The sequence below is a fragment of the Plectropomus leopardus genome, chromosome 9, assembly GCF_026936395.1.
Source record: "Plectropomus leopardus strain MGB_pleo_1.0 chromosome 9, ASM2693639v1, whole genome shotgun sequence".
Taxonomy (NCBI): domain Eukaryota; kingdom Metazoa; phylum Chordata; class Actinopteri; order Perciformes; family Serranidae; genus Plectropomus; species Plectropomus leopardus.
In genome coordinates this window covers 19,249,358-19,273,267 of record NC_142184.1, presented here as the reverse complement: position 1 = coordinate 19,273,267, position 23,910 = coordinate 19,249,358, and the positions used below count along the sequence as shown (strand labels likewise).

General features: G+C 40.2%; 3 protein-coding genes across 4 annotated transcripts in view; all 3 read left to right on the top strand.

Moving 5' to 3' along the window:
- The window catches only part of LOC121946756 (homeobox protein Hox-C10a-like), a 57,575-nt gene extending 39,308 nt beyond the window's left edge, over positions 1-18,267 (top strand). Inside the window, exons 3-5 of one of the 2 annotated variants that reach the window (XM_088082156.1) lie at positions 707-748; positions 17,643-17,790; positions 18,128-18,267. The gene's annotated coding sequence lies outside the window, so the exon portion shown is untranslated. The remainder of the gene's footprint in view (positions 1-706; positions 749-17,642; positions 17,791-18,127) is intronic. The other variant, XM_088082157.1, reaches the window with a different exon arrangement.
- On the top strand, positions 742-7,583 carry hoxc4a (homeobox C4a). The gene is made up of 2 exons (XM_042491491.2): positions 742-6,106; positions 6,610-7,583. The coding sequence occupies exons 1-2, from the start codon at positions 5,671-5,673 to the stop codon at positions 6,966-6,968; spliced, it is 795 nt and encodes a 264-aa protein (XP_042347425.1). The 5' UTR covers positions 742-5,670; the 3' UTR covers positions 6,969-7,583.
- Positions 17,857-23,274, top strand: LOC121946763 (homeobox protein Hox-A4-like). Its single transcript, XM_042491498.2, has 2 exons — positions 17,857-18,294; positions 20,100-23,274. The coding sequence occupies exons 1-2, from the start codon at positions 17,961-17,963 to the stop codon at positions 20,603-20,605; spliced, it is 840 nt and encodes a 279-aa protein (XP_042347432.2). The 5' UTR covers positions 17,857-17,960; the 3' UTR covers positions 20,606-23,274.
- Positions 23,275-23,910: the final 636 nt, after the last annotated feature.

Here is a 23,910-nt window from a genome sequence, read left to right as displayed (position 1 = left end):
TTCTGTCCTCGGTCCCACTTCTGCAGGAGCCCACACATGTCAAAGCTTTTCTAGGGCAGCCTCCCTTCAATTAGGGCTAGATAACAGAGGAGATGAGACGCACAGGGACAAACTGAAGGATCATTAAGATGAAATAATAACGCAACATATCAAAACGGTTCGTTTCTGTGTTTGAGCACCGAGAGATTAACTGTAGGAAAAATGTTTTGGATGAAATAAATACGCATGGCTTTTCGATTATTTTCTATCATTTGTTGCTCATAATTTTATTTGATTCATTTTTATTTCTTGGTATTATTTGTATGAGCTGTTGGCGATTTTAAATGGAGCGAAAACGAAATACGGTGCACACATTGCATCAATTTATTTGTTAAAGTATATAAAGAACAGTCTAAGTATAAAGTTATACGCCTGCTTTTTGTTACTTTACAAATACGTGCTCAGTTAATTTAAGCAATGGTCAGTGGATAATTTATAATGATAAAATAATAAAAAGAATAAATATATATATTTAAATTTATTGATGTAATATATGTTTTTTAAAACGTAAATATTAGTTTAATGTGTAGAATTGGGGCTTATTTATCAAGAATTATAGTTGTACCGTTTGGATACAAAACGTCTTTTTGTTGTTGTTGTTTTTTTTTGTTTTTTTTTTACTTAAAAGTATTCTTGATCTAATTTTCGTTTTCTTTCTATTTTCCAGACAGTTCATCGGGTCAAAATGAGTGGCACCGTGGATTTATCAGTAAGTGTTATCCATCGCCCCACGCCTTTCCACCTGGCTTTAGTCAAGAGCTTTGACACTTCGTGGAGCTTGTTATTTGGCTGTAGGCAAACAGCTGGCTCCACTGACATCAAATCCCTGCACTCTCAACGAACTGGTGCTCATACGAGGACTGCGGTTTAACTTTTAACTTTTTTAATTTTTCCCTTTCAAATATTAAACCTAAAACTGCCACTTAAGCTCGAATTACTGTCCTCCTACAAACTACTTGTGTCTAGTTAATAGCCAGAGAAGTTGCACTCTTGTTGCACAGGTGAACTGGATTTAACGCTGCAGCATGAGTCTAATGAACCACAACATTGCCATAATGAACTGCAAACCGACCAATGGTTTCTGTGGGGCATCTAGTATCTAAAACCACCTCTGCTCCCCTGGCTGCTGCTGTTATACGGTATTCATATCCAACTAGTCTCCAGTCTGTCTGCACTTCATTAAAACTTTTTATTTTAACTGGACGATCCAGTTTAACGTTATTACACCTGGGGAGAGTAAACGTGTAGAGGCTATTAGGTTAAGGGTTTGATTAAAAGCGCATCGTAACCATTTTCAGGAGGGAGCGGAATATTGCTGCACTGTCTGCATCCAGGTCAGGTGCTGCTGGGGCCACCAAATTAAAAACACGCCATGCATGGACACAACCTCCACATAGTTTCGCGCAGATTTATTTTGTTTACATACGTACATGTGTGAACACGCTTGTACGGCTGTTATTTTGCAGGAGGGGTGGGGAAGAGGAGAAAAGCTTAACAATTTCTCAAATGAACAAATGAAACATCAAATTAGTCCGCCTGAGGGCCTCATTTTTTGTACTTCTACATTATAACTAGTTATTGAACTAGGTGCACGATCTGAAAGCCATTTGTGGGGAGAAAGAATTCATTGCTGTCTCTCCATCAATAATCCTTGGCAGTGAACTATTGGAACCAGTCAAACGCGAGGGGTGAAACGCGGGTCAGGCTGTCTAACTAATATTAAAATGCGTCCGCCAGAGCGCATGGGGCGAGAGGGAGTATGTGGAGTGCGTGCAGCTCGTGCACACTGGTGCACAACAAACAGACGAAGCCAAATGAGCATGAGTTGTTTGTGACTATTTCCACGATAGTTTGTTGGCTCAGAATGCTTTGTTCTTCAATAATAAAAAAAAAATCTATGAAATTGATACCCAGAGTGCACGCGGAGAAATATGTAGATTGAGATGTTTTTTGACAGTGTTTGAAGTCCCCTGCGCATTTCCACTGTAATCAATTCCATTGATTCACAATCTGAGCATGTTTGCTGTTTTTAATAACCCCCTGAAACAGGTCACATGTCTGATATAGCATTTTTCATCCGAAGCTTTTCTCATTAGCTTCCAGAGTGGCAGGAAGAAAGGTTACCGAGCGGTCAGTATGGTAATAGCGAGCAGAAGAAATGGTTGGGAACAATAGAAACTTATTTTTCATCTGTGCTGTCACGCCATCCCTTTGTATCCGCCGTGTTTGTGACTGAATATTCATATAGGAGCTACCTCAAAGGCAGAGGTTGAATGTTAAGAAAAGGGAGCCTCTTGTCCTTTGCGCACGACGCGTTTGTGTGAGTGTGTGTGCATGCAGATTTGCGTATATACTTTTTGTTATTTGGAGAAAACACGCTACATTTTCTCTTGGAGCAGAGTACAATAGATGTGTGTTTGTGATTTAAAAAAACATCTCGCTTTGTGCCGTATTTCTGTTGCAGCCTGAGTATTTGTTACACTCTTCAGACAGGATGACCTGCTTGCATAGCCTGAGAGATCACCTTTGCAATGTCTAACCTTAAACACATTAGTTGTCTATATGTACCCTGTAGAACCGAATTTGTGTGAAGTACAAACAATCGCAAATACGTCTCTACAGGAATACATGGGCAACTGAAATACCACGCCAGCCAATGGATGCTTCTGCTTCTGCTCCTCTTCACGTCTCTCACCCTCTTTCCCCCTCCTCTCCTCCTGCTACTGAATACACAAGCAACAGTGATATACACATACAACCTACATCCAGGCACTAGCAATGCAATAACATTGTCACAAAGTGTATTCATAGTCCAGACAGCCGCTGATTGTGTAGGTAGGCCACAGAGAGCAAACCCATGTGTGCAGTGCGCGGCTACTACTGTGTCAGACCCTGTAAAACACGTTAGGAACCAGGGGTCGTTTAAAAGTGACTGATTTACGGCTTTTATTGCTCTATAAAACGCCTCTAACATCCTCGCTGGCGGTAATAGAAATGTCGTGCGCATTCTGTACAAACAGGACAGCCAGAGATGCCATTTCACGTCTCGTTTTAACCATATTATGTAATTATTGCTGCGGAAATAGACACATCCGTTCACTTGCAATTTGATGCTTTTGACCTCCATATATTGACTCGTGTGCTAATGTTCAGGCTTAATGTTTCTTCAAGTGGGAGCAAATGGCGTTTATTATTATTATTATTATTATTATTATTATTATTATTATTATTATTATTATTATTATTATTATATGATATTTTTCCTATTTGTAATTGTGGCTGTTCACAACTCCACAACTATCTTAATAATAAAGAAAGAAGAATAAATAGAATGTGGATCTTTTATGGAGGCTGCTGAGCTATTAGCCAGTAATCCTCTCTCTCTTTGTCCACAGCTGACTCTGAGATAAGAATGGGAAGCATACAACACATGACAAGTTTACACAGCCAGGCAGGATCAGTTTACAATATAACAGCAGCCCTCCAGCAGTGATGTGGCTGATGGTCAGTGCCTCAGCCAGGAATAGCATGAAACATTTGGAGGCAGCAGGACTGAAATATTATCCTAATTTTCTTACTATTTTAGTTCTTTATATATATATGGAAAAAATGGACTATAGAATACAATCCTCTATGAAAGTTATATAGTGTATTTTAAACATGTTTGTATCCAGATCAGTTGCATATATTTCTGTTAATATATAGCAGTATTGCATACTTCAAATTCTTCCTCTCAGCATTTTCTCTCAAAATATATGGGATGTAACTATAGTCACAGATTTGCCTGATTTGCAGGTGGCTTTTATTTGAGGCTGTTACAAAGGTCACATGTCTTGCAAGCTATAGATAAGGATTTTTTAGTGTTGTTAAAACAAGAAGCCACGAGTAGATGGAGACAGCCAAGAGCAGTATTTCTGTCAGAATGAAGCTTCAGTAGGATTCAAGAATTTGCACACTGCTGTGACTCCAGTTGTGTTTGGTGTTACAGGACTTGCCCTGCATGTGGGAGGGCTCTTTCAGTTTGATGTGATGGAGTGCAGCTACTCCAAAGTGCTCTTGTTCTGCAACAACCAGATTTAACTTGTGACACAATAACATTCCTCTGCAGTTAAAGCCAGCAGGTCATAATGTTCTGAGAGCCTCTGGTCTGTGATATCATAGTGATATTGATACTCTGTAACATCACTGTGGTCCTGTTCCCATGCTGACTGGTCTGTGACATCATGATGATGCTGCTCTGTGCACAGGGGTGCAGACTGTGGTTTCACAGTTAGTTTGGTCTATTGGCTTTTCCTCTTGTCTGCTGTTTGACGTCATTATTGTAGTGTTTCACAGGTGGTTTGTGGTCAGTGACATTTTTCAACTTGTCAATTGATATTTTAACACATGGAAGGTTTTTGTCGGGTACTTGTTATTGTATCTTTCAAAATCAGATGTTGTTATTAAAGGTTAAAGGTGTGTGTTACATTTAGACTTTGCTACTTTATTTACTGTCTAATACCTTAGACCAACATGACTTTTCTGCAACAGTATGTTTTTCGTTTCAATATTAGGGGGACACATATAAAGCTACATTCACATGCTCTAAATATTGCCCCCTGTTTTCCCCCAAAATCTGCGCCTCTGCTTTTCTTTATTCTTATTATTTTATGTGCTTTATTGCAAAGCACCCTGCACGTTCCAGCAGCATCTCTGCTGCCTTGTCAACAAAGCATCTTAAAAAAGAAAGTATACGCCTGACATCTTCAATCAGGACCATTTTTAATGTTATCCTTATAAGACTTTTCAATTAAAACTTGAAGGCTGAACCTTTTATTGAATAGCCGAGGAGATAAAGCTTATCATCTCAAAAACAGACAAATATCTCATGATTGAAGGAAAGCTTTTGTTTAAGACTCCTCCTGTCCACCTTTCTCAAACATTATAAATGATCAGGCCTACTTTCAAAAAATCAGCCACACCTCCAGACTCCACTTCTCTCTGACATTTTGATTCACAACAAACCTATTAAATGTTTCAGGAATATCATCTCAGAAAACTGCTGCAGCTCTGATTCTTAAGTGTATTCATGGAGCATAATGTGTTTCACAGCTCAAGTGCTGTTGGTAAAGACTGTGCCTTCATTAATTAGCAGATAACCTTTACATAAGGCGTGCAGGCTAACAAAATGATTGGTTTGCTATTGTTGTACCTTATCCTTGGCGAATCACCTATTGTCCCTTTGAATAATTGAGACCAGTGTATTTTTGCCTGTTTTATTTTTTCCTTGGTCAGCAACTAGCTACTAGTTTTGTCCCCAAGATCAATTGCCTTGGTAACACAACCAGAGAGAGGGAGAGAGAGAGGGAGAGGGAGTGAGAGAGAGAGAGAGAGAGCGAGAGAGAGAGAGAGAGAAAGAGAGAGGGAGAGAGAGAGAGAGAGAGGGAGAGAGAGAGAGATTTGTGCCCACAATGGCGACTGTAGGTATGCTAAATACCTCTGGTTCCTTATCCGGGAACTACCTCTTACTCTGCTATTGGGCCATTGGGTCACGTGGTAAAAGTAACTTTACAGGGCTGCTCGCAAGTAGGAGGGCTTTATGGAGCAGAAAAACGACAAAGCTAGAAAAATTATTTTCCACTCCAGAAATTAATGATCATGAGCTCGTATTTGATGGAGTCTAACTACATTGATCCGAAATTTCCTCCATGCGAGGAATATTCGCAAAATAACTACATCCCTGAGCACAGTCCAGAATATTACAGCCGCGCAAGGGACACTGGCTTCCAGCATCACCATCAGGAGTTATATCCTCCGCGGGCGAGCTACCAAGAGCGCCAGTATAACTGTGCAAGCATCCCTGAACCTGACACGCCAAGGGGACATGGAGTACCCCATTCTGCGCACCTGCTGACAGGGAAGGGGCAACCTGCTTCATGTGAAACCCCACAGTTGTCTATGTCCCCCGCCACCCCACCGGCCGCAACCTCCGCCTGCAACCAAGCCACCCCGGAGCATCCAAACAGCACAGCCTCCTCCAAGCAGCCCGTGGTGTACCCATGGATGAAGAAAATTCACGTCAGCACTGGTAGGCAACTTGTGTGTTTATGTTCACTCCTCATGCTCCTCTCTCCCTTTCCCTCCCTTTATCAGTCCCTCTGACTCCCATCTCGTTGCCAGCCCCTGCTCCGATAGCAGGGAAGCCTTTGAAATGGCACAATTGAGGCGGATTTACGACTCGGCATTGGTAATTACACCCACCATAAATTTTATAGCCGAGGTATACTCAGGGCAGCCGTATCACCATGTGGCTTCTGCTGTTATGTATTGCGCGATAGAGAGAGGGGGAGAAATGAATAAGAAAAAAAATCGAGCTTTGTAATCTTGCATTAATAATTTAGCTCATAGTTGGATGTGAGTGTCCTCTCATTACCCTGAGAAGTTCTTAACTTCCCATTTAAATTTCTCAAACAGCTAAACATTCATATCCAATAAATCTTTCCAGCCATATCTCAGTTGAGGCCATTCTTGTTTACCCCTCCTTTCCTCCCTTCTCTGTCTCCCTTTCTCTCCCACTTCTCCTCTTTCCAGTGAACTCGGGTTACAATGGGACGGAGCCCAAGCGGTCTAGGACAGCATACACCCGGCAGCAAGTCTTAGAATTGGAGAAGGAATTCCACTATAACCGATATTTAACTCGACGGAGGCGCATCGAGATCGCCCACACCCTGGTTCTCTCCGAGCGACAGATTAAAATCTGGTTTCAAAACCGCAGGATGAAATGGAAAAAGGATCACAGGCTCCCGAACACCAAAGTGAGATCCTCTTCCTCCTCCGGGTCCAACACAAGCTCAGCAGCAGGCGCTGTTGCCGCTGCCTCGGCCACTAACACTGGGGCCCCCGACGAACTCACCGGAGCACAGCATGGCGAGGATATTACCAGGTTATAAAAACCACATCAGCGGGGGTAGAAAAAGGAACTGGTTATTTATAGAACAATTATATATTTTGTTTTCGTAGCTATCTTGTGCGGTTTCCTTTAAGTCCAAAGTTATATAAAATGCATGTTATATAGCATGGATTACTGCGAATACCGTTGAATTATTTTTACGTGACACAGGGTTTAATTTATTTGAAGCTCAATTAAAAAATGTTTTTTATTAAAAAATGTTTTGAATGAAGGAAAAAAAAAGTAGAAAAAAATATACATTTTATCAAAATGTTATTGTGGGCCATTCTTTTGCCCTGCTGCCCAAGGTGAAATGCACAATCTATTTATTTCAAACAACACTGGAAGGAAATCAATATAATAATAGTTATTTTTGGTATAAAAAGAAGAAGCTGGAACACACCATTGATCTTGAACTTGTATGTTTTGGATAATAACAATGTGTGAATTACCTCGTGTATTTCAGAAACAGGAATTTTTGATTTACAATTTAGTTTTGTGGTGTTGATGTTGTGTTTAGCAGCCGTTAAAAAGCAGATTATTGTGAAATGCAATAAACGGAGTGTAGTGTACTTGTGCTAATCATATTGGTCAATAAAACAGTGAGTGTCTACTAGTTTTAAAATACGTTTGGTCGAACTTCATTTTAGGCAAGTTGAGGTCTGCTATTGTTTTCGCTATTTTATTTGAGGGATCACCTTAAAACGTGTACAGGTGTGAATACTTGAACATTTCACGAGGGAAACAAGAATCACTGTGTTTTCAAACTGTGTTTGTAAGTCTTGCAGCTCATTCTGCGTCTTTATATTAGCAACGTGTACAGACTGTGTGTGTGTGTGTGTGTGTGTGTGTGTGTGTATGAGTGTGTGTTAAAGCCTCATTTATAATGGACTGAAGTTATTTCTAAAATCTGAAAATAGTTTGCGCTCTGCATTATGTGCAACCTCATCAGTCTGAAGGGCATTCAATTAACGCTAAAGAGACGCCACTGAGGCCCTCCACTCCATCTGCACTGCCTCAGCCAGTGCAACACAAAGCTGCATGCGTTTAAAGGACATTTGCAATGTGTTAGACATTATAAAAAAATGTTGTGAAAATATTCTTATTCATTTTGTAACCTACGTAGCCTAGTTGCCCTGCTTTTTCTATAGTCCACTGCGCCATGCGGCTGAGTTTTCACATGTGAAAAAAAATAAAAATAAAAAATAAAGTCGTGAGTTGCAGATAGATTCAATACCGTGCGTCATGTGGTGGTGGAGTAAACTAGCTGAATTTGTTATCAGGCTCTGTTTGATTGTGTTCGCTCTTTGCTTCTATAAACATATTTACCTGCTGTCTCCCCCTTGAGCAGTTTGCCTCCAGTGTGCAGCAGCTCGCGAGAATTCAAAAAAACTACAATTTAAAAAAAAAAAAAAACAACAACTGCGTGTCTCGCTGCGACGTCATCGTCCACAGGCGGACCAACATACTGCAGGACTGTTTACCACTGTAGATATCATGGACTCACAACAGTTTGGGAAAAAAACACTTAAACTTTACCTCTTAACTGTTTTTTTTCTCAACAAAGATGCATTTTTCTATATTTTTTAAAGATCTGTCTAGGAGGATATCAGTTTAAACATGACTTAAACCCAAAGACGCGCAAGAATTTGATAGATTATTGAATTGTGACATGAATAGGCCTTATAAAATGCCTCGCGTAGTGGGGGGCAAAGGAGCACAAAGGGAAGAGGTATTCTCCATCATCAATCTTTCACTACAGAGCTTTGTGTTATGTTTTGGAAAACAGCTCTGACAACAGCCAGTTTTGATCCTACACCAAATATTATGTACCAGCGCGCATCCTTTCTCTTTCATCCCCAAAGGCGAGAGTTTAACTTTAAAATAAGGCGCTTAAACTGGACCAGAGCGGTTAACATCTGCTTTTTTTGGGACGTGGCTTTTCATTAGAATGGTGGTGAGACGGCCCTGAAAAATGAATCCAGAAGCCTTTATGTTGCTGGACAGATTAGAGAAATTAATGTGCTCGCCACAGTCGCAGCATCCCTCCAATCCCTTTCTAGGCCCTGTCGCCTCCATGTCGCGAGGCTGAAAAGGTACTTTATTGAAGTTTGGGGGCGAAGTGAGAGAAGGCCGAGTTCACCTCGAGGACACATTTTCTGTCCCATTAGGCTCATTTCAGTCTGGATAGCCGACCCCTCCAACCCTATGACCTGACTCACTCTCTATACATGTACCTTCTGTGTGCGCCCTCGCTGGTCCCCCTCGGCCCCGGCTTTCTTTGTGGATTTTTCTGCGGTGTGCCTATAGAGAGGCCTGCGGCGGGGTATCACTGAATGTGTTGCTCCCTTTTGTTAATCAGCTGAGTGACCCAGGACAGTGTTGAAGTCTCGGACAAGTCCTCGTCTCTGCATCCAGCAGGACCCCCAAACATGCGCATTTCTTTTGGAGTATCTGAGCTGGCTGCAATTTGTGGTAACTTTGACCGGAGTTAGTGCAGTAGGCTAAAACATGGCTGCAATATCCTGAGGCGTGAATCAACGTATTTCAACCTTTTAACTTGTATGATGAAAAGGACAAATGTTCTACATTTATTGCACTTTTTAAAATTTTGTATTTTTGTTTATATTTTTGTTTTTCGTATGTTTCGTGTCAATATTGTGGTGGACACATATAAGGGAGGTTTGTGGGTCCTCCGCCAGGAGTTTTTATCATCCAACAAATATTTTCTTGCATTCTAGTGAGTTTTTTTATGCACCACTTTGCTCTTTTTTCTGCATCAATTTAAATGTATTTAGTTCGGTCAAACTTTGAAGATCCCATACTGTAAAAATGTCCAATTTCCATGTCTTATTTTTTGTGTGCTATATGTAAATACTGGGAAAGTATGGACATGCTTAATCCAAAGAGACATGCACACAGCCTGTATTCAGAAACTGTGCCTTTAAACAAGCTGTCAGGATCTCCGTGAATCTGTGATGTCACGACAAGGCTACAACATAACAAATTAGCAATTTTAAAACGTAAACACAAGCATTTTAAATGGGTGGCTTTGTACTTCCTACTGAAATATTTAAATGCTAAAAATGGGGGCGTTCTCAGAGAGCGGATGAGGTATATTCAGGGACACTGTGACAAATAGTATGAGTTTTTTTTTAAACATTGAAGCATGTAAATGTGTTCTAATACTGGGGTGGGGAACCTCCGGTTTCCGGGCCGTGTGTGACCCACGAGACCATTTGATTCGGCCGCCACGCAATTCTAAAAATAGCCTTAAATATAAAGTCAGGGCAAAAAATGTCGACAGCAATTACCTTTCTAAGATAACACTGAGACCTATGCATGTCGAGGGTCCGAGTGAGGTTTAGGGTCAGTGAACACAACACGTGAGGTTACCTGCCATCGCGCGATAACATTGGGGATTGATTGACATGTGATATGTGTCATGGCGACTGCCAAGGAAAGGAAGTTGGATGCAAAATACCGCGTTTTCCAGGAGAAATGGACAGACGATTATTTCTTTGTCGAAGTAAAAGGCAAACTTTGCCTAGTTTGCGGCGTGACGCTGGCAGTGATGAAAAAGGCCAGTCTCGAGCGTCGTTACAGCTCGAAACATGCTAAACTGGACGAGCTGAAAGGACAAATGCGTTTTGATAACATTAACACTCTTCGTCGGAGTTGGGGTGCTCAACAATCAGCTTTCAAGACCACAGACTGACAGAGACAATGTCAGGAGGCCAAGTTTTGTGGTGAGTGGATTAATAGCGAAGAAGCTGAAACCTCATGCAGGAGTTTTTCAAAGAGTGTAATTGTAATAATCGTGAAACCGTGATAACTGTGGGTTTTTTATATGATCAAAATCCTTAAGCGTTGCATCATACGTGTTCATAAATTTAGTATGGCCCTCGGAGGATGTCGTAAAAATTGAAATGGCCCCTGGAAAAAGGTTCCCCACCCCTGTTCTAACTAAAACCCAAAATACAAGTTGCCTATGAACCTGAAAATTAGCATAATATGGGACTTTAAAAGGGGGGACATGCCCTCCTGTATTCCTATTAAAAAACTACACCTATATACGCTCTTAAAATTACAATTTCATTAAAATTAACAACAGTCTTTAAACGTGTGTCATTTTCCAGGGTTTAATTAAACTCCCCAAAGTCTCCAAAAACAGGAGGCGGTTAAAAAAAAGGAAAAGTCTGTGCGGTCACATGACTTTTTGACTTAAGAGGATAACTGGCCTCAGGTCAGTACTTCCACTCAAAAGCAAGCTGCCAATTATAGCTGGGTGATTCTGACAGTACTGGGACAGTTGGTCACTGTGATTAGTTTATGGACAGAGACCTTCAAGTTCAGGGAAACCTTGCAAACTTTCAGCTGACACTCCACGCTTTTGTAAAACTTTTATTTTCTTTAATCAAAATGCAAATGTGTCCTCACATTATCAGAATGAAATTTCTTTAGTTTATAACTGAGAAACAAAAGTTTTACTCTAAGATGCTCCAAAAGTATTATTTCTATTGTGACAAAAAACATTAAAAGTGAACTATTTCCTCCTTCTATATTTTCAAAACTTTACATCTTTTTGCAGTCAGCCCTGAATTTATTTAGATATTCTTATTTAGATGCATTAAGTCACAACCTTGTGCCCTCTTCTGTGTGGCTATAGGAGCAAATATTCAGCGCTGAGAGAAAATATTCCACAGCATGCCTGACAAGATAAACAGCTGACACTGAAACCCAAACAACTCATCTGAGTGCCTCTCATTTGTGTGTGATAATTCAGCCTCGTCCTCATGTGTCCGCATCTTTAGGTGGAGCTCAAATTATACCCAGACCAATGACATGATGTCGTTTTGATAATTGAAGATTTGTGTAAAGTTGAAACAGGAGGCATAATTTGTGCAGATTTTCTTTTCTGGACTTTTCGTTGACTTTGCTCTGCCAGGGCTTTAATTAAAGCAGCCAGTTAAGGCTCTGTTAAATTTATTAAGAGGATAAACACAATGTGTGATTTCAAATAATCACTTAAACAAAAGCTTGTTTCGCTTGTCAGCTATTAATCATACTCACGTTTTGTTATTAAACTTTGGGCTAATGCGCACATACTTCTGCTTTACTGTTCTTAATATTTACACAGATATGTGTCATCATAACATTAAAGGATACTTTTCACATGATCTAAGCAAGCAAATAATTCCTTGAATGAATTAACTTCAAAGTTAGTCTTACCTGTCAGAAGATCAATTTAAAACCACATAATATCCGTGACTTATAGCTTCATCTTTTTTTATCATTTTTATGAATGAGAGCCATTCTTAAAGTTTAAAACAAACTCTTTTTGATTTTAATTCCCCTGCAGTTTTTTAGTTTCGATCGTCCGTGTGCTCTCAGCTGGCTCTGTGGAATAACTGAGAGGCTGTAGTTATTGTAAACCTCAACACCTCGCAGGAATATGGTGTATTTCACGTGTGTGAAGTTCAGTGTTTAAATTTCTCGACACTTCCTCAGCCCTAACTGGTTTCTTTTCTGACTGCAGACTGTTGAATCACACATGATTTTCAGCTCACATTGCACTGCTGCAGGCTCCTTGTGATTTATGAGCACCTCAGGCGAGCACTCTCTCCCTCTCTTTTTCACTCTTAGAAGATATAAAAACTTTACACAAACAGCTATTGAAATGTTTGAACAAGAGGCAAATACAAAAGCAAAATTATCAGCTGCTGAGCCGGTTTATTACCTGCTTTTATTGTCAAAGTAAACGTTTTTTTTTTCCATACACACTCGTCTCAGGTGAGTGTCTTCTTCAGCCACTCTGGTGTGTGATGAAAGCTCCGGGGTTGGTGTATTGTGATGGTGTAGTGTGTTTAAACGGCAGCCATGGCAGTTGCATAAAGGCTGAGAGTTGAAACAAGGGTCACGCTGCTATTTTCCAGGGACAGAGAGGCTCTCGCATTGACCAGCAGTGGGTGTGTCATAAATCCGTAAATCTCTCTCCCATCCGTTCACTCTAGGGAACAGATGTCTTTTCTTTTTTTTCTGTTTCTGTGCATGTGTGTGTGAGTGAAATGAATTTGCATAAAACTAGATTTTAAAACTCCATCAGACATGTTAAAATGATTTACTGTCAGTGTTGGCAAACATTTCAAGCAGGGGGACGACAAAGCAGCTTGGATCAACACTTTGATCTCCCACTGTAGACTCTAACATCACATCACACAGAGGAAATGATGGCCTGGGTAAACTTGCCAGTTATACTTTATGTCATCATAACGCCTCGCTGAGAAATTTTTCATTAGCCTATTTGCTGCATCGTTGAGGACCTTAGAAATTACAGTCATTTCCCCCCTCAGTTCAAGGTGTCACTGGGGGCCCCGACAGTCACTAGATTGAGTTATGATTATGTTATTCACTTTTCATTAGCAGAAGTGATCTGAATATGGGATCCTGAGACTATAGATCCACAATTATGTATAGGTTAAGTGAAAATGCGTTTTTTATTTGATTTGTTCTCTGGAAATGATTCTCCGGTGTACTTGTGTGGCCACCAGTTGCATCTCCACTGCAGTCCTTTCACACTCTGAGGACAGCTGCAGCAGCATTTGGAGTTACGTTTGAACACGTACTTACATATTTGTTTGGAGTTTTTACATGTAGTTACATGTTATTTTGAGTTTTTATTGTTTGGAGTTTTTACATGTAGTTACATATTATTTTGAGTTTTTATTGTTTGGAGTATGTATTTACATGTTATTTGGAGTTTCTACTATTTTGAGTTTTTACATGTAGTTGTACATGTTATTTGGAGGTTTTTTGTTTTTACATGAGTTTTTATTGTTTTTACATGCTATTTTGAGTTTTTATTGTTTGGAGTATTTACATGTAGTTATATTATTTTGAGTTTTTATTGTTTGGAGTTTTTACATGTAGTTACATGTCATGTGGAGTTTTTATTGTTTGGAGTATTTACATGTAGTTATATATTATATGGAGTTTCTATTGTGTGGAGTTTTTAGATGTAGTTACATATTAGCCTATTTTGAGTTTTTATTGTTTGGAGTGTATTATTTGGGTTTTTTATTTGTAGTCAGATATTTGGAGTTTTTACATATAGTTGCGCATTGTTTGGAGTTTTAACACATATTTACATATTATTTGAGGTTTATACATGTAGTTATTGCTAGGAATTTTTTACATGTAGTTACATATTGTTGCCAAATATGCTACCTAAAAATTGAATGTTGGAGACAAAATGCATGATGAAAATGTAAAACAAAAAGAGTAACTCCACTTATAAAATGTAAATCACAATATTGAAACCCTCACATTGATTGATTCTGATTTTGAAAGCACCATAAATCTAAGATAATAATATTTCTGTTGTTCAAAGTTTGTTTATGATACTAGATGGTTTTTTTTGTGAAACAGTCATGTGCCTATTGCTTTTGAGATGGAGTCAGTTCTGAGTTTGATTATTTTTATTTTTTTCTTCTGTGTATTGTAGTTATGGGGTTCATGTTTCTAAAACTGGGAGCTGAAATATTGGGATGATCCAGTGATTTGTTCCTAAATGCAAATTTTCAGTGTTCAAGTGTCCCATTTAAACAATACTCATCCTATATTTTCAGTTGTTATCAGTTGTGAAACAAACAAAATTGTTGCTTTAATTGTTAAAACGCGTAAATTTTGTTAACACTTATTGTGCATCAAAAAATACAACACATATTTGATTTTATGTTGCAGCATTATTTTATTTTAAGACTAAAAGTTGTAATATTTCCTCTGAGTGAAAAAAAAATGTATTTCCAAAATTAACACTTTCGGATATTCACTGGCTGCAGGATTTATGTGTGTGTGCACTCTCCACAGAATGAGCAGGATTTACAATGTGCTGTGCTTTAAACAGGCCCAAATTAATACTCTATGTTAATGCACACACGCTTGTGCGAAAGTCAGGACTTGTTTGGGAAATTGACAATGTGTGTCTTTTCCTCACTTATGAAGTGCAGTCTGCAAACTCTAGTCCTTTCATTTCACTCTGCATTGTTTACAGCAATATAGGGCACCGGGCCCATAAATCTTCCCCTTGCTCTGCCAAGACAGCGCCATTTGTATGCACCGTTTTAACCGACAGCATCCTCTGCCCATTAACGTCTTCTCCCCAGCTCTCTCTCAGTCTCCTCTTATCTGCACAGCTCTGTCCCCTGGAAATACATTAACTGATCCGTGCATTCGTTGAGCTCTGAAAAACAATTATGTGTTTTGAGTGTAAGGAATATAGTATAATTTATGGGGGGGGGGGGATAAAAAATAAAAAATAATAAAAAAAAAAAATGCAAGAATTACATTCTGCAGATTCATACGCATGTACGCGGCTGCAGATACTCCCCATTCGCTTTCCCCTGTAAGTTATTGGTATGAAAAATAAAAGTTTATCGACGATTTCCTCGGTTGTTTGTGTCAGCAGGCGAGAGAGCGCAGAAGGTAAGGAGGAATTGTAAAAGGGTTGACACCCAGAGCGACCGGCGCGCTTTTGTGTGAGAGAGAAAAATGATTTATTGCCACTGAGGCGGTTCAAACAGAGTTCACGGAGAATTGTGGTGGAGGCGCGGAGGAGCTAAATTATGGTCTTGCTGAGCTAGTATATCATAGATCCTATCTCCAATTCAGAGAGTGTGTTCAAGGGTGTGAGGTAAGGAAAACAAAACGAATTTAATTACTTTCCCCCATTTCAGTCTGTGCTGATGTGTATGCTACAGCTTAATTCGCATGTAAAAAATAATGATAATAATAATATCAATAATTATTAGACTGCTATTATTATTGTTGTTATTTGTGGATTTTGGTGTAAAATTAAATACAAATAGGTGTTGTTATATTTAAATGTGTATTTATTTTAGCTCTGATGGACTACATTCAGCCAGTACTGAGATTAATTGAAGAGACATTCTTTGTAATGGACAGGTTGAAAAGATCAAAACTGTTTTCAGTTCCCAATTAAAGTTAGGCCTCAAAGCCAAACAGTTAGCATTTTAACATAGTTTTTAAATGAAATATTCTGAATAATAACATCATTTAGTAGTCATTTTAATAGATAAAGCATTGTGTATTGGGGCAAAGAGGCTGTATTGTGTCTTTGATTCCAACTGAAATTCGAAACTCAAATTTATTTCTTTTATTTAAAAAATCCCAAGGAGGTGACTTCAGTGAGGTTCAGGTAAAGCCTTAGTGACGGTGGCAGCAGGGGTGAAACGGAAAAGGGGGAAGGCTCCTCTTCTTCCAAGCTATGCAACCCTGAGTGCATAATCCATCACCGCTGAGAGACATCTAAAGAGGGTTTTCTCGACAGCTTTGTTGTAGTGAAACACCAGAAGGAACTTATATCTAAAGCCTGCTTCAACTAAGATTGATACACACACAGTCACTCACTCACACACACACACACACACACACACACGACACACAATATGCTAACATTAAAGCCTCTCGTTTTGGAAGCTGCACTATTTTAAAAAATATGTAATTGCTTCATTATTCTAGTTATTTATCCACTTTTTATACTGGTGTTGAAATTAAGCAATCATGTTTTATGAGATTTTTTTTCCAAGTGTAACTCAGTTAGTCCAAAATTGATGTTGCATTTAGCCCAAATAATTTCCCCCCCAAAATATTTATTACGGTGGTTTTAAATGAAGTTGCAAAATTCATATTTTCATTTAAGTGTTTGCACATTCTTATTCCCGATTTGCTTGTGCGCTCTGACTGCAAACAGGCGCTCATCTGCTGAGCATCTCCCTCCTGCTCTTTTGTCCATGCAGCCGTACAGAAAGCGGGATGTTTACCATCCAAAACGTCCACAGTGTTTGACTGTTGCCTCGCGGAGCCACAGACAGACACTTGATACTGTACAGTGATGTCTGATTAATGCAAATGCGCTGGAAAAAAATCTCTAATGATTGCCTCCTTTGTCTTTGTGTGGCAATGACTGTCAAGCCTTTGTTTGACCACTCCCCGTGAATCCTATTAAGCCAAAGCTACACTTCCACTCCGACAGTTATAAGCATATGCTGTTATTTTAAAGGAAAAGCCCGCCGATTTGTGTTGGACAGTTTAAATGAGATGCAAACGAAATTACCCCAAATAATCGGGGTGATTTCTTTTGCAGACAAAACGCAGAAATATTGCAGAGAGTATAGACCAGCTAATAGCATGGAAATCCGGGAATACATATTGTTTATCATTATGTTTAATTGGTTTAAAAAAAATACCCGGTGCATAATTTATTTTTACGCATTAAAAAAAAGCGAAATAATGAGTTGTGGTCGATTATTATCCAGTATATTATTCCAGATTATAGACGTAGCCCACTGTAGCAGGAAGTCGTCGCGTTGTATCTGATCAAACCTACCACCAAAAAGTTGTGCAGCTGCAAGCGGCGGCTCCTTAACAAACCTGTCAAAAGATTTACAACATTACAAGAAATCAACACTGTAACGAGACGCTCCTCGCCACACATTGTCATCTCTGTCTGTCTCCCCCCTCTCTGCCATTTTTCCTCTTTCTCACACCGTATAGACACATTCTTCTCTCTCTCTTTCGCTCTCACACACACACACACACGCACGTTACACAGTTATTGGCGTCTATTCATATTCCGTTATTTTTTCATCTCTAGGTAAAGAAGCGCAGGCTGCTCATAGAAATGTTGTCTGAAGAAATATCGCAGAAGCTTCTTCGGGCACCCCAAGTTGCCAGCGGATTACTTTGCAACTCCACAGCTCTGCCATTGGAGGAGGACCACACGTGACCACGGCACCCTTCTGGTAAATATTATTCAAATGTTCCACATGGTTACTCCAAGTGCTCTTCCCTGCATGCCTTTATACATTCAGGTTAATTGTGATCAGATATTAGACAGACACAAGTCCTGGTCTTTAGTAGTGCTGAGGGGATTCCTGGGTTTTGATTTGAGACAGTTTGATGAGCTGGGTGCATGGACCCCCAACAGTGTGCCCTCCCACTGCAGCTGCATGGCAACAGTTTTGCAATGAGCTCTGGACAAGTGCCAAGTGCGGGATGCAATGAAGGAGGAGGAGGAGGAGGTGCAGGCCAAGAAGTTGAACTTAATCAGCAAAACATGACCTCCTCTGCTCATGTCAGTTCCAGGTTTAACCCAGGTGAGCAGTTAGAGTGCCCACTGGAGCCCCTGGTTCACTGCCATGCCAAGGGCAAGCTGGACATCAAGAGCAGGAGTCTGCTCACCATTTGCCGCTCAGGAGTAATTTTTCCCTGGATGAACCCACGGACAGCTGACTCTGAACAATCCGGTAACTCTGGTTTTGTGTGTTATTGTGTGCTTTTAAAGCTTTAACTGCGTGTAGAAAAATCATCATTAGATGAATCCAAGTGCAATGAGCATTTCCATCATCTGTGCATTTGATGTTTAACTGACATCTGAACTTTGTAGTTAGACTCTTTGTTGCATGAAGACACATGAATGCAAACAGTCACCCTACTAATCACTAGTTGTTCATACCTGATAACAGATTTACAAACAACAGAAGTCTTATAAGTCAGCACACACAGCTTGCTTTTAAGTGGAAGCACTGATGAACACATCAAGCTGCGCTCTTTTTCAGACACTTCTGCATGAACTTCACCCTTTTAACCTTCAACTGTAAAGATAAGGACTTGTGCTTTTAATGCATTTTAATCATACATATGTTTTTTAACCATATTTATGCATTTTTTTATTGGATGTTTAACTGATATCTGACCCTTGCAGTTAGACTCTTTGTTGCTTAAAAACACATGGAGGCACACAGTAAGCCCGCAAGTCTTTCATACGTGATGATAAATTTACATGAAGAGCAAGCAAAAGTCTCCTAGTCAGCACAGGCTGTTTGCTTTTACGTGGAAGTACTGACCTGAGGCCAGTTATTCTCTTAAGGCACTCTGAAGTCATGTGACTGCACAGACTATTTCCTGTTTTTGGAGACTTAATGCAGTTAATCACTGGGAAATGTGACATTTTAAAGCCAAGTGCTATTTAAAAAAAAAAAACAAAAACATGAAAGCAAGTAACTAACTTTCATTTGACAAAATTAAAGACATTGACACCATAAATTGATTTTGAAAAGGCACAAATTTATCCATAAAAATTCACCAGAATACAGGAAAATGGTAAAAATTTTGTGGCTGAGGACGTCCAAATGCCCCTGTTTTATATATAGTTTGTTCTTCTGGGTCCCGGAGGCAGAGTATCATTCAAAAGCTGCACATTTGCAAGTGAAAATCTTCTTTTCAATTAATGTATCTTAATCTACAAATATCATGAGTTTATGATCAATTGTTTCTTAAGACAATAATTTAATAAGTTTAATTTGAGTATAAATCACAAAGTATATTAAAAAAATAAATAAGAAATCCCACAATTACAGAAATGGAAAATATGAATATTAAATGAATAAAACAAAATGAATATTCAAACAACAAAAAAGAAATGTTGCTTATATGATTCACCGATACGCTTGGTGTATTTCAAAGAAATAGAGAAACATCAGTGCTACAAACGTAGCATACAACAGGAAGCTCCAGTCTCCTTGTCTGGTGTTAAGGAGAGCACTTTGCTCTCTAAGGTCACTGCAGGCCTTATTAGGTATCGATTAACCCCTGTGTGTTATGTTGTTATCAACAGGGCCCTGGTATCGCTCATATACATGTCAAATGGAATCTCTAATGGTGGTTATTTTCAGTGGTGGTCCCAAGGTACCTTTTAAGTGACTGAGATGGGGATTTGACAGGTCTGCTTCCGTGTGTAGCTGTGATTAATGTGGCCTGTCAGGCAGCCGTAGTGGCGTCAGATGTTTCCCCCAGACTGCTTCTTCGGGAGGTAACTTTCCCTGCACACATGACACAGTAGACAGCCAGTCTTGTATAGTGTCTCAAGCATGACTGAATACACAGGAAGAGCTGAGGGCCCCGCTTTGTCCCAGGTTGATTGGCTGAGGATTAACAAGCGCTTTACTGGCACTTGAAGTCCTTCTGTGGAGGGGATATGTTTCAGGATGGACTTGTTAGAGATGTGGCTTTTAATGCCCCTCTCTTCTTAATGTGATTCCTCCTGCATCAGGCTTGGCGTCGGGTCTGCCAAGCGGAAGAAGGCTCGGCGTCAGGAGGGAGAGGACGGCCTTCACCAACAGCCAGTTGCTGGAGCTGGAGAAAGAGTTCCACTTTAACCCCTACCTGTGTCGCCCTCGGAGGCTGGAGATGGCTGCAGGGCTGCAGCTCACCGATCGCCAGGTCAAGATCTGGTTTCAGAACCGCAGGATGAGGTACAAGAAGGAGCATAAGTATAGAAAGGTAACAGGTTTGTCCCAGTGGTCTCCCTGCAGCTCGAGCTCATATGTGGACCAAGTGAACTTTCAAAGTGTTGGTAGAACTTCTTCCTCAGAGCTGCACTTTATGGATTATGCTCCCATGTCTTCTTCTCTCGTTGATGCCGGCAGTGGTCAGTGTGTTCACCCCGCAGACCTGCCCCATCTGAACTGTGTACTTCCATCTGTTGCAAACGGTCCTCCGCCCTCCTTTACGGGCGCAGATAGTCATCAACATGCTGGCATTTCAAACTGGCCCTAGGGCCTCATAATGGCTGTACCTCCTGTGCTCATCAAAATCTCAATGATACATCCACTTTCACTTACTTATGAAAGACTGGAGGGTGTCTTATTAGCATCCCAGGGTTTAAAATCTCCGTAACACGCTGCCTTTTCACCATTCACGAAACACTTCAATTAGACTATATGAACATATCTTAATTAAAGGAGAGCTACAGTGATATCATTTGTGTTTTGGCGACTAAAGACTGCAGTTCAAACTTGCTGCTTGTATTGTGCATACACAGCATGCACATGCTGATTTGCTGTAATTTGTGACATTTATATTGTCGTTGCATGTTTAATGCATGTGGGACTCAAACTAAGAGTAAGTTTTATATTTCCCTCTGTTGACAGATAATAGCTAAGTGGTTGTCAGATTTTCTAAGTGTCACATTTGGCCCCTTTTTATTATCTACTGTACATAGCAGGTCATTTGTGTAAAATGTTTTAAATGTGAATTGAGCAGAATAACGTTTGAATGATGTTATATTTTTGTTAAAGCCATCACAAGGTAAGGCGAGTCTTTGATACAGTTCTTGATTAATTGAGATGTCACATAGCCTACTATACATACTTAATAAATGCATTTGGGGAAACTGTAGCTCTTGTGCAGTGTTTACCCTTTTCATCACTGATTAGAGCTAAGCAGTCTTTCATGATTGAGGATTCCCGGATTAGATGGGGGAAAAAAATCAGAAAGATTCTGTAATCAAATTAAGGCATGCTTTAGATTCATTGAAAACTCTACAGTATTGTGCATTCAAGTTGCACAATCTCGCCACATAAGCCTCTCCTTCGCTCCTGCCTCTGCGTTCCCCACCATTAATCACCGAGACAAGGCAGTCTTTCCAGCACTCCAACCACAAGCTCTGAACCCACTGGGCACCATGACAAGATCTCTTGCCTCCTCCTTCCCAACCCTTTGCCTTTTCAATAGCCAAATTGTAGTGCTGCAAGTCGGGGCCGGCCTCCCTCTCAGGGGGCATGTTAGCTGTGCAGCTCAGAAGCCCTTCCAGCAGCCTATAGGCCACAACAGACCAATGAGGTTCAGTCACTAATGACAACATATTATCTTAAGGAACAATGAGGAGACTTTGTTTTTTAACTGCATCCACTGTGCCATTGTGACAAGTGGATTCTCAAATGTAAACATGGAAACATTTTTCCTCCTGCAATTTTTTATCTCAAAAGCTAAATTACGCACATGGGGAATTATGCGTTTATTTGACAGAAGTGGGTCACAGCTTCTCCTGGGTTTCGACAGTTTTACATGTCAAACGTAGACAGCAACTTCTATGATGAAGCCTCTTTGTACGCTTGATAATGTGAGCCGGAGTATCAATGCTCCAAACCAAGTTCACACACTTTCTGGACACGATGACAGTTTTATATCAGTGGCCTTACTGTAAATGAGCTGTCACAGAGGACTTCTGACAGCTCTGAAATGAGGAAGCCGATCCCCTGGTGGTCCTGGATAGAATGACTTCCTGCTCCTAATTCATTAGCTAATCAGTCAGCGGATCAGCTGTCATTTGGTAAATATTTGACACCATTTTCAGCAGGTCTTGGGAGGTGTCAGGGGAGCTATGCAGCAGCTATGACTCTGTGGAAATCATGAATAAAATAAAATAAGGTCTGCGCCACATCTGTATCAAAGAGGCGGTGACAGCTGGGTAATTTAAGTGAAAAGTAATAAAGGCAAGTGAGAGAAAAAGAAAAAGTTCTCCCCTTCAAATGTGTTCGCCTGCAAAGACAGAAAGAGAGGGGGGACTGTGAGGAGGAAGAAGAAGCAGACAGTGTTGGATTCCTGAGATTCTTGCATACGCCGGGTGATTTATGGTGTTAATGGTGCCGAGGCTCAATAGGAACTTTACCTCTGGTTCCTCGCCACATTCTCCCTCCAGACGTTAAAAGCCAGGAGGATCTGCACACTGGAGTGCAGTAATTCTATGAATGGGGTCAAGGGGGATCCCCAAGGGTCAAGGCAAGTCCCCCTCCCAGGGCCTCTCTGCTATGGGGGGGACATCCATTTCAACATTAAGTTAGCCAGTTGTTCTCACATTGGGTCGCTCCTACTTAGCAGCTAAAGTCATTATTTCCTTTTTACTCACTTGACCCCAGTTTGATGACATCTGTTTTCAGAGGGGGACGATCTGCAAAGCCAAAAATCCTTACATGTTTTTTTAAAATTCTGGGCTTTGATCAGACTGGAGCACTGCATTAAGTGGATCTTTGAAGTGATAAATGATGCCAGCCGTGGTGCCATGAAACCAGCTTTGGTTACGGTCCATCATTAATTTTGAAAATTTTTTGCGTTATGTCCTTTACAGTGACTGATGTTCCACTGTCCCATTTGCAGCTGTTGTGAAACTGATTTTGGGGTTAGACTTGAAAAATGCTCCATGCATCAAGACTTTTCTTAAGCTGCCATGAAAACAAAACTGCTGTGTCCTTAACAAAGATGTGCTGCTTTAAGTATCTTTCAAAGCGTTTGCCCCGGCGTTCAACAAACTTAAAGCCTGATGCTCATCCTGTTACTCTCACAGTATGCTGCTGGTGTCTGCTGGATTCTTATGTTTTCATGTGGTAATTCCATTCATTATATGGCGATCACATTCAGAGGGAATAAATGATAATAACAAATGTCAATGTGACAGCCTCTGCTCTTATTGGTGTGCATGCTCTCACTGTTTATTCACAGATTGGTTGGTGATTCCCCAAAAATCATCTAAGCCCCATGAGGGTCCCTTTCTCTCAACAATTACACAGTACTTTGGGGTTTATTTGGCTTCGGTCTGCAACTGTTCTTAATCACCACAGTCTACATGCACTAATTAATATCTCTAACTAATGCCAATGACTCACCCACATCACATCATTTCAGCAGATAAAGGTACAAAAATAGATGTCATTATTTTGCTGTTGGTGAGTATGTGTTGCCCTTGTGACCCACACCATTGGCCTGTAGTTGGCCCTTGTCTGTTTTTTCCCTTTTCCCCCTTCGTTTCAGAATGTTTAATCATCCCTAAACCCATCAGAGCCGATTAATGAATAAAGTCAGCCTGATTGGCAATTCAGCTCAGTGCACAAGAAGAGAAACCGAAGTGAGGAACGCAAACAGAACAACTACAGTCAAGAGTGAGAGATTGAAGCTACTATATAAGGTACGTTTTTTTTTCTCTTTAGCCATTGAGCTCTTTAGCAGAAGCAATTTGTAATTGTTTGTGTTATTGTTCACTAGAGTACGGTAAATATCATTTGTTTTTTCAACACTGGATTGTGTTG

What these genes read in the sequence shown, in the direction of transcription:
- hoxc4a (XM_042491491.2), top strand. Translation starts at nt 5,671, where the DNA reads ATGATCATGAGCTCGTATTTGATGGAGTCTAACTACATTGATCCGAAA. An exon ending in GAAAATTCACGTCAGCACTG is followed by an intron (nt 6,107 to 6,609) that starts GTAGGCAACTTG and finishes TCCTCTTTCCAG; the next exon opens with TGAACTCGGGTTACAATGGG.
- LOC121946763 (XM_042491498.2), top strand. Translation starts at nt 17,961, where the DNA reads ATGGACCCCCAACAGTGTGCCCTCCCACTGCAGCTGCATGGCAACAGT. An exon ending in AGCTGACTCTGAACAATCCG is followed by an intron (nt 18,295 to 20,099) that starts GTAACTCTGGTT and finishes CTCCTGCATCAG; the next exon opens with GCTTGGCGTCGGGTCTGCCA.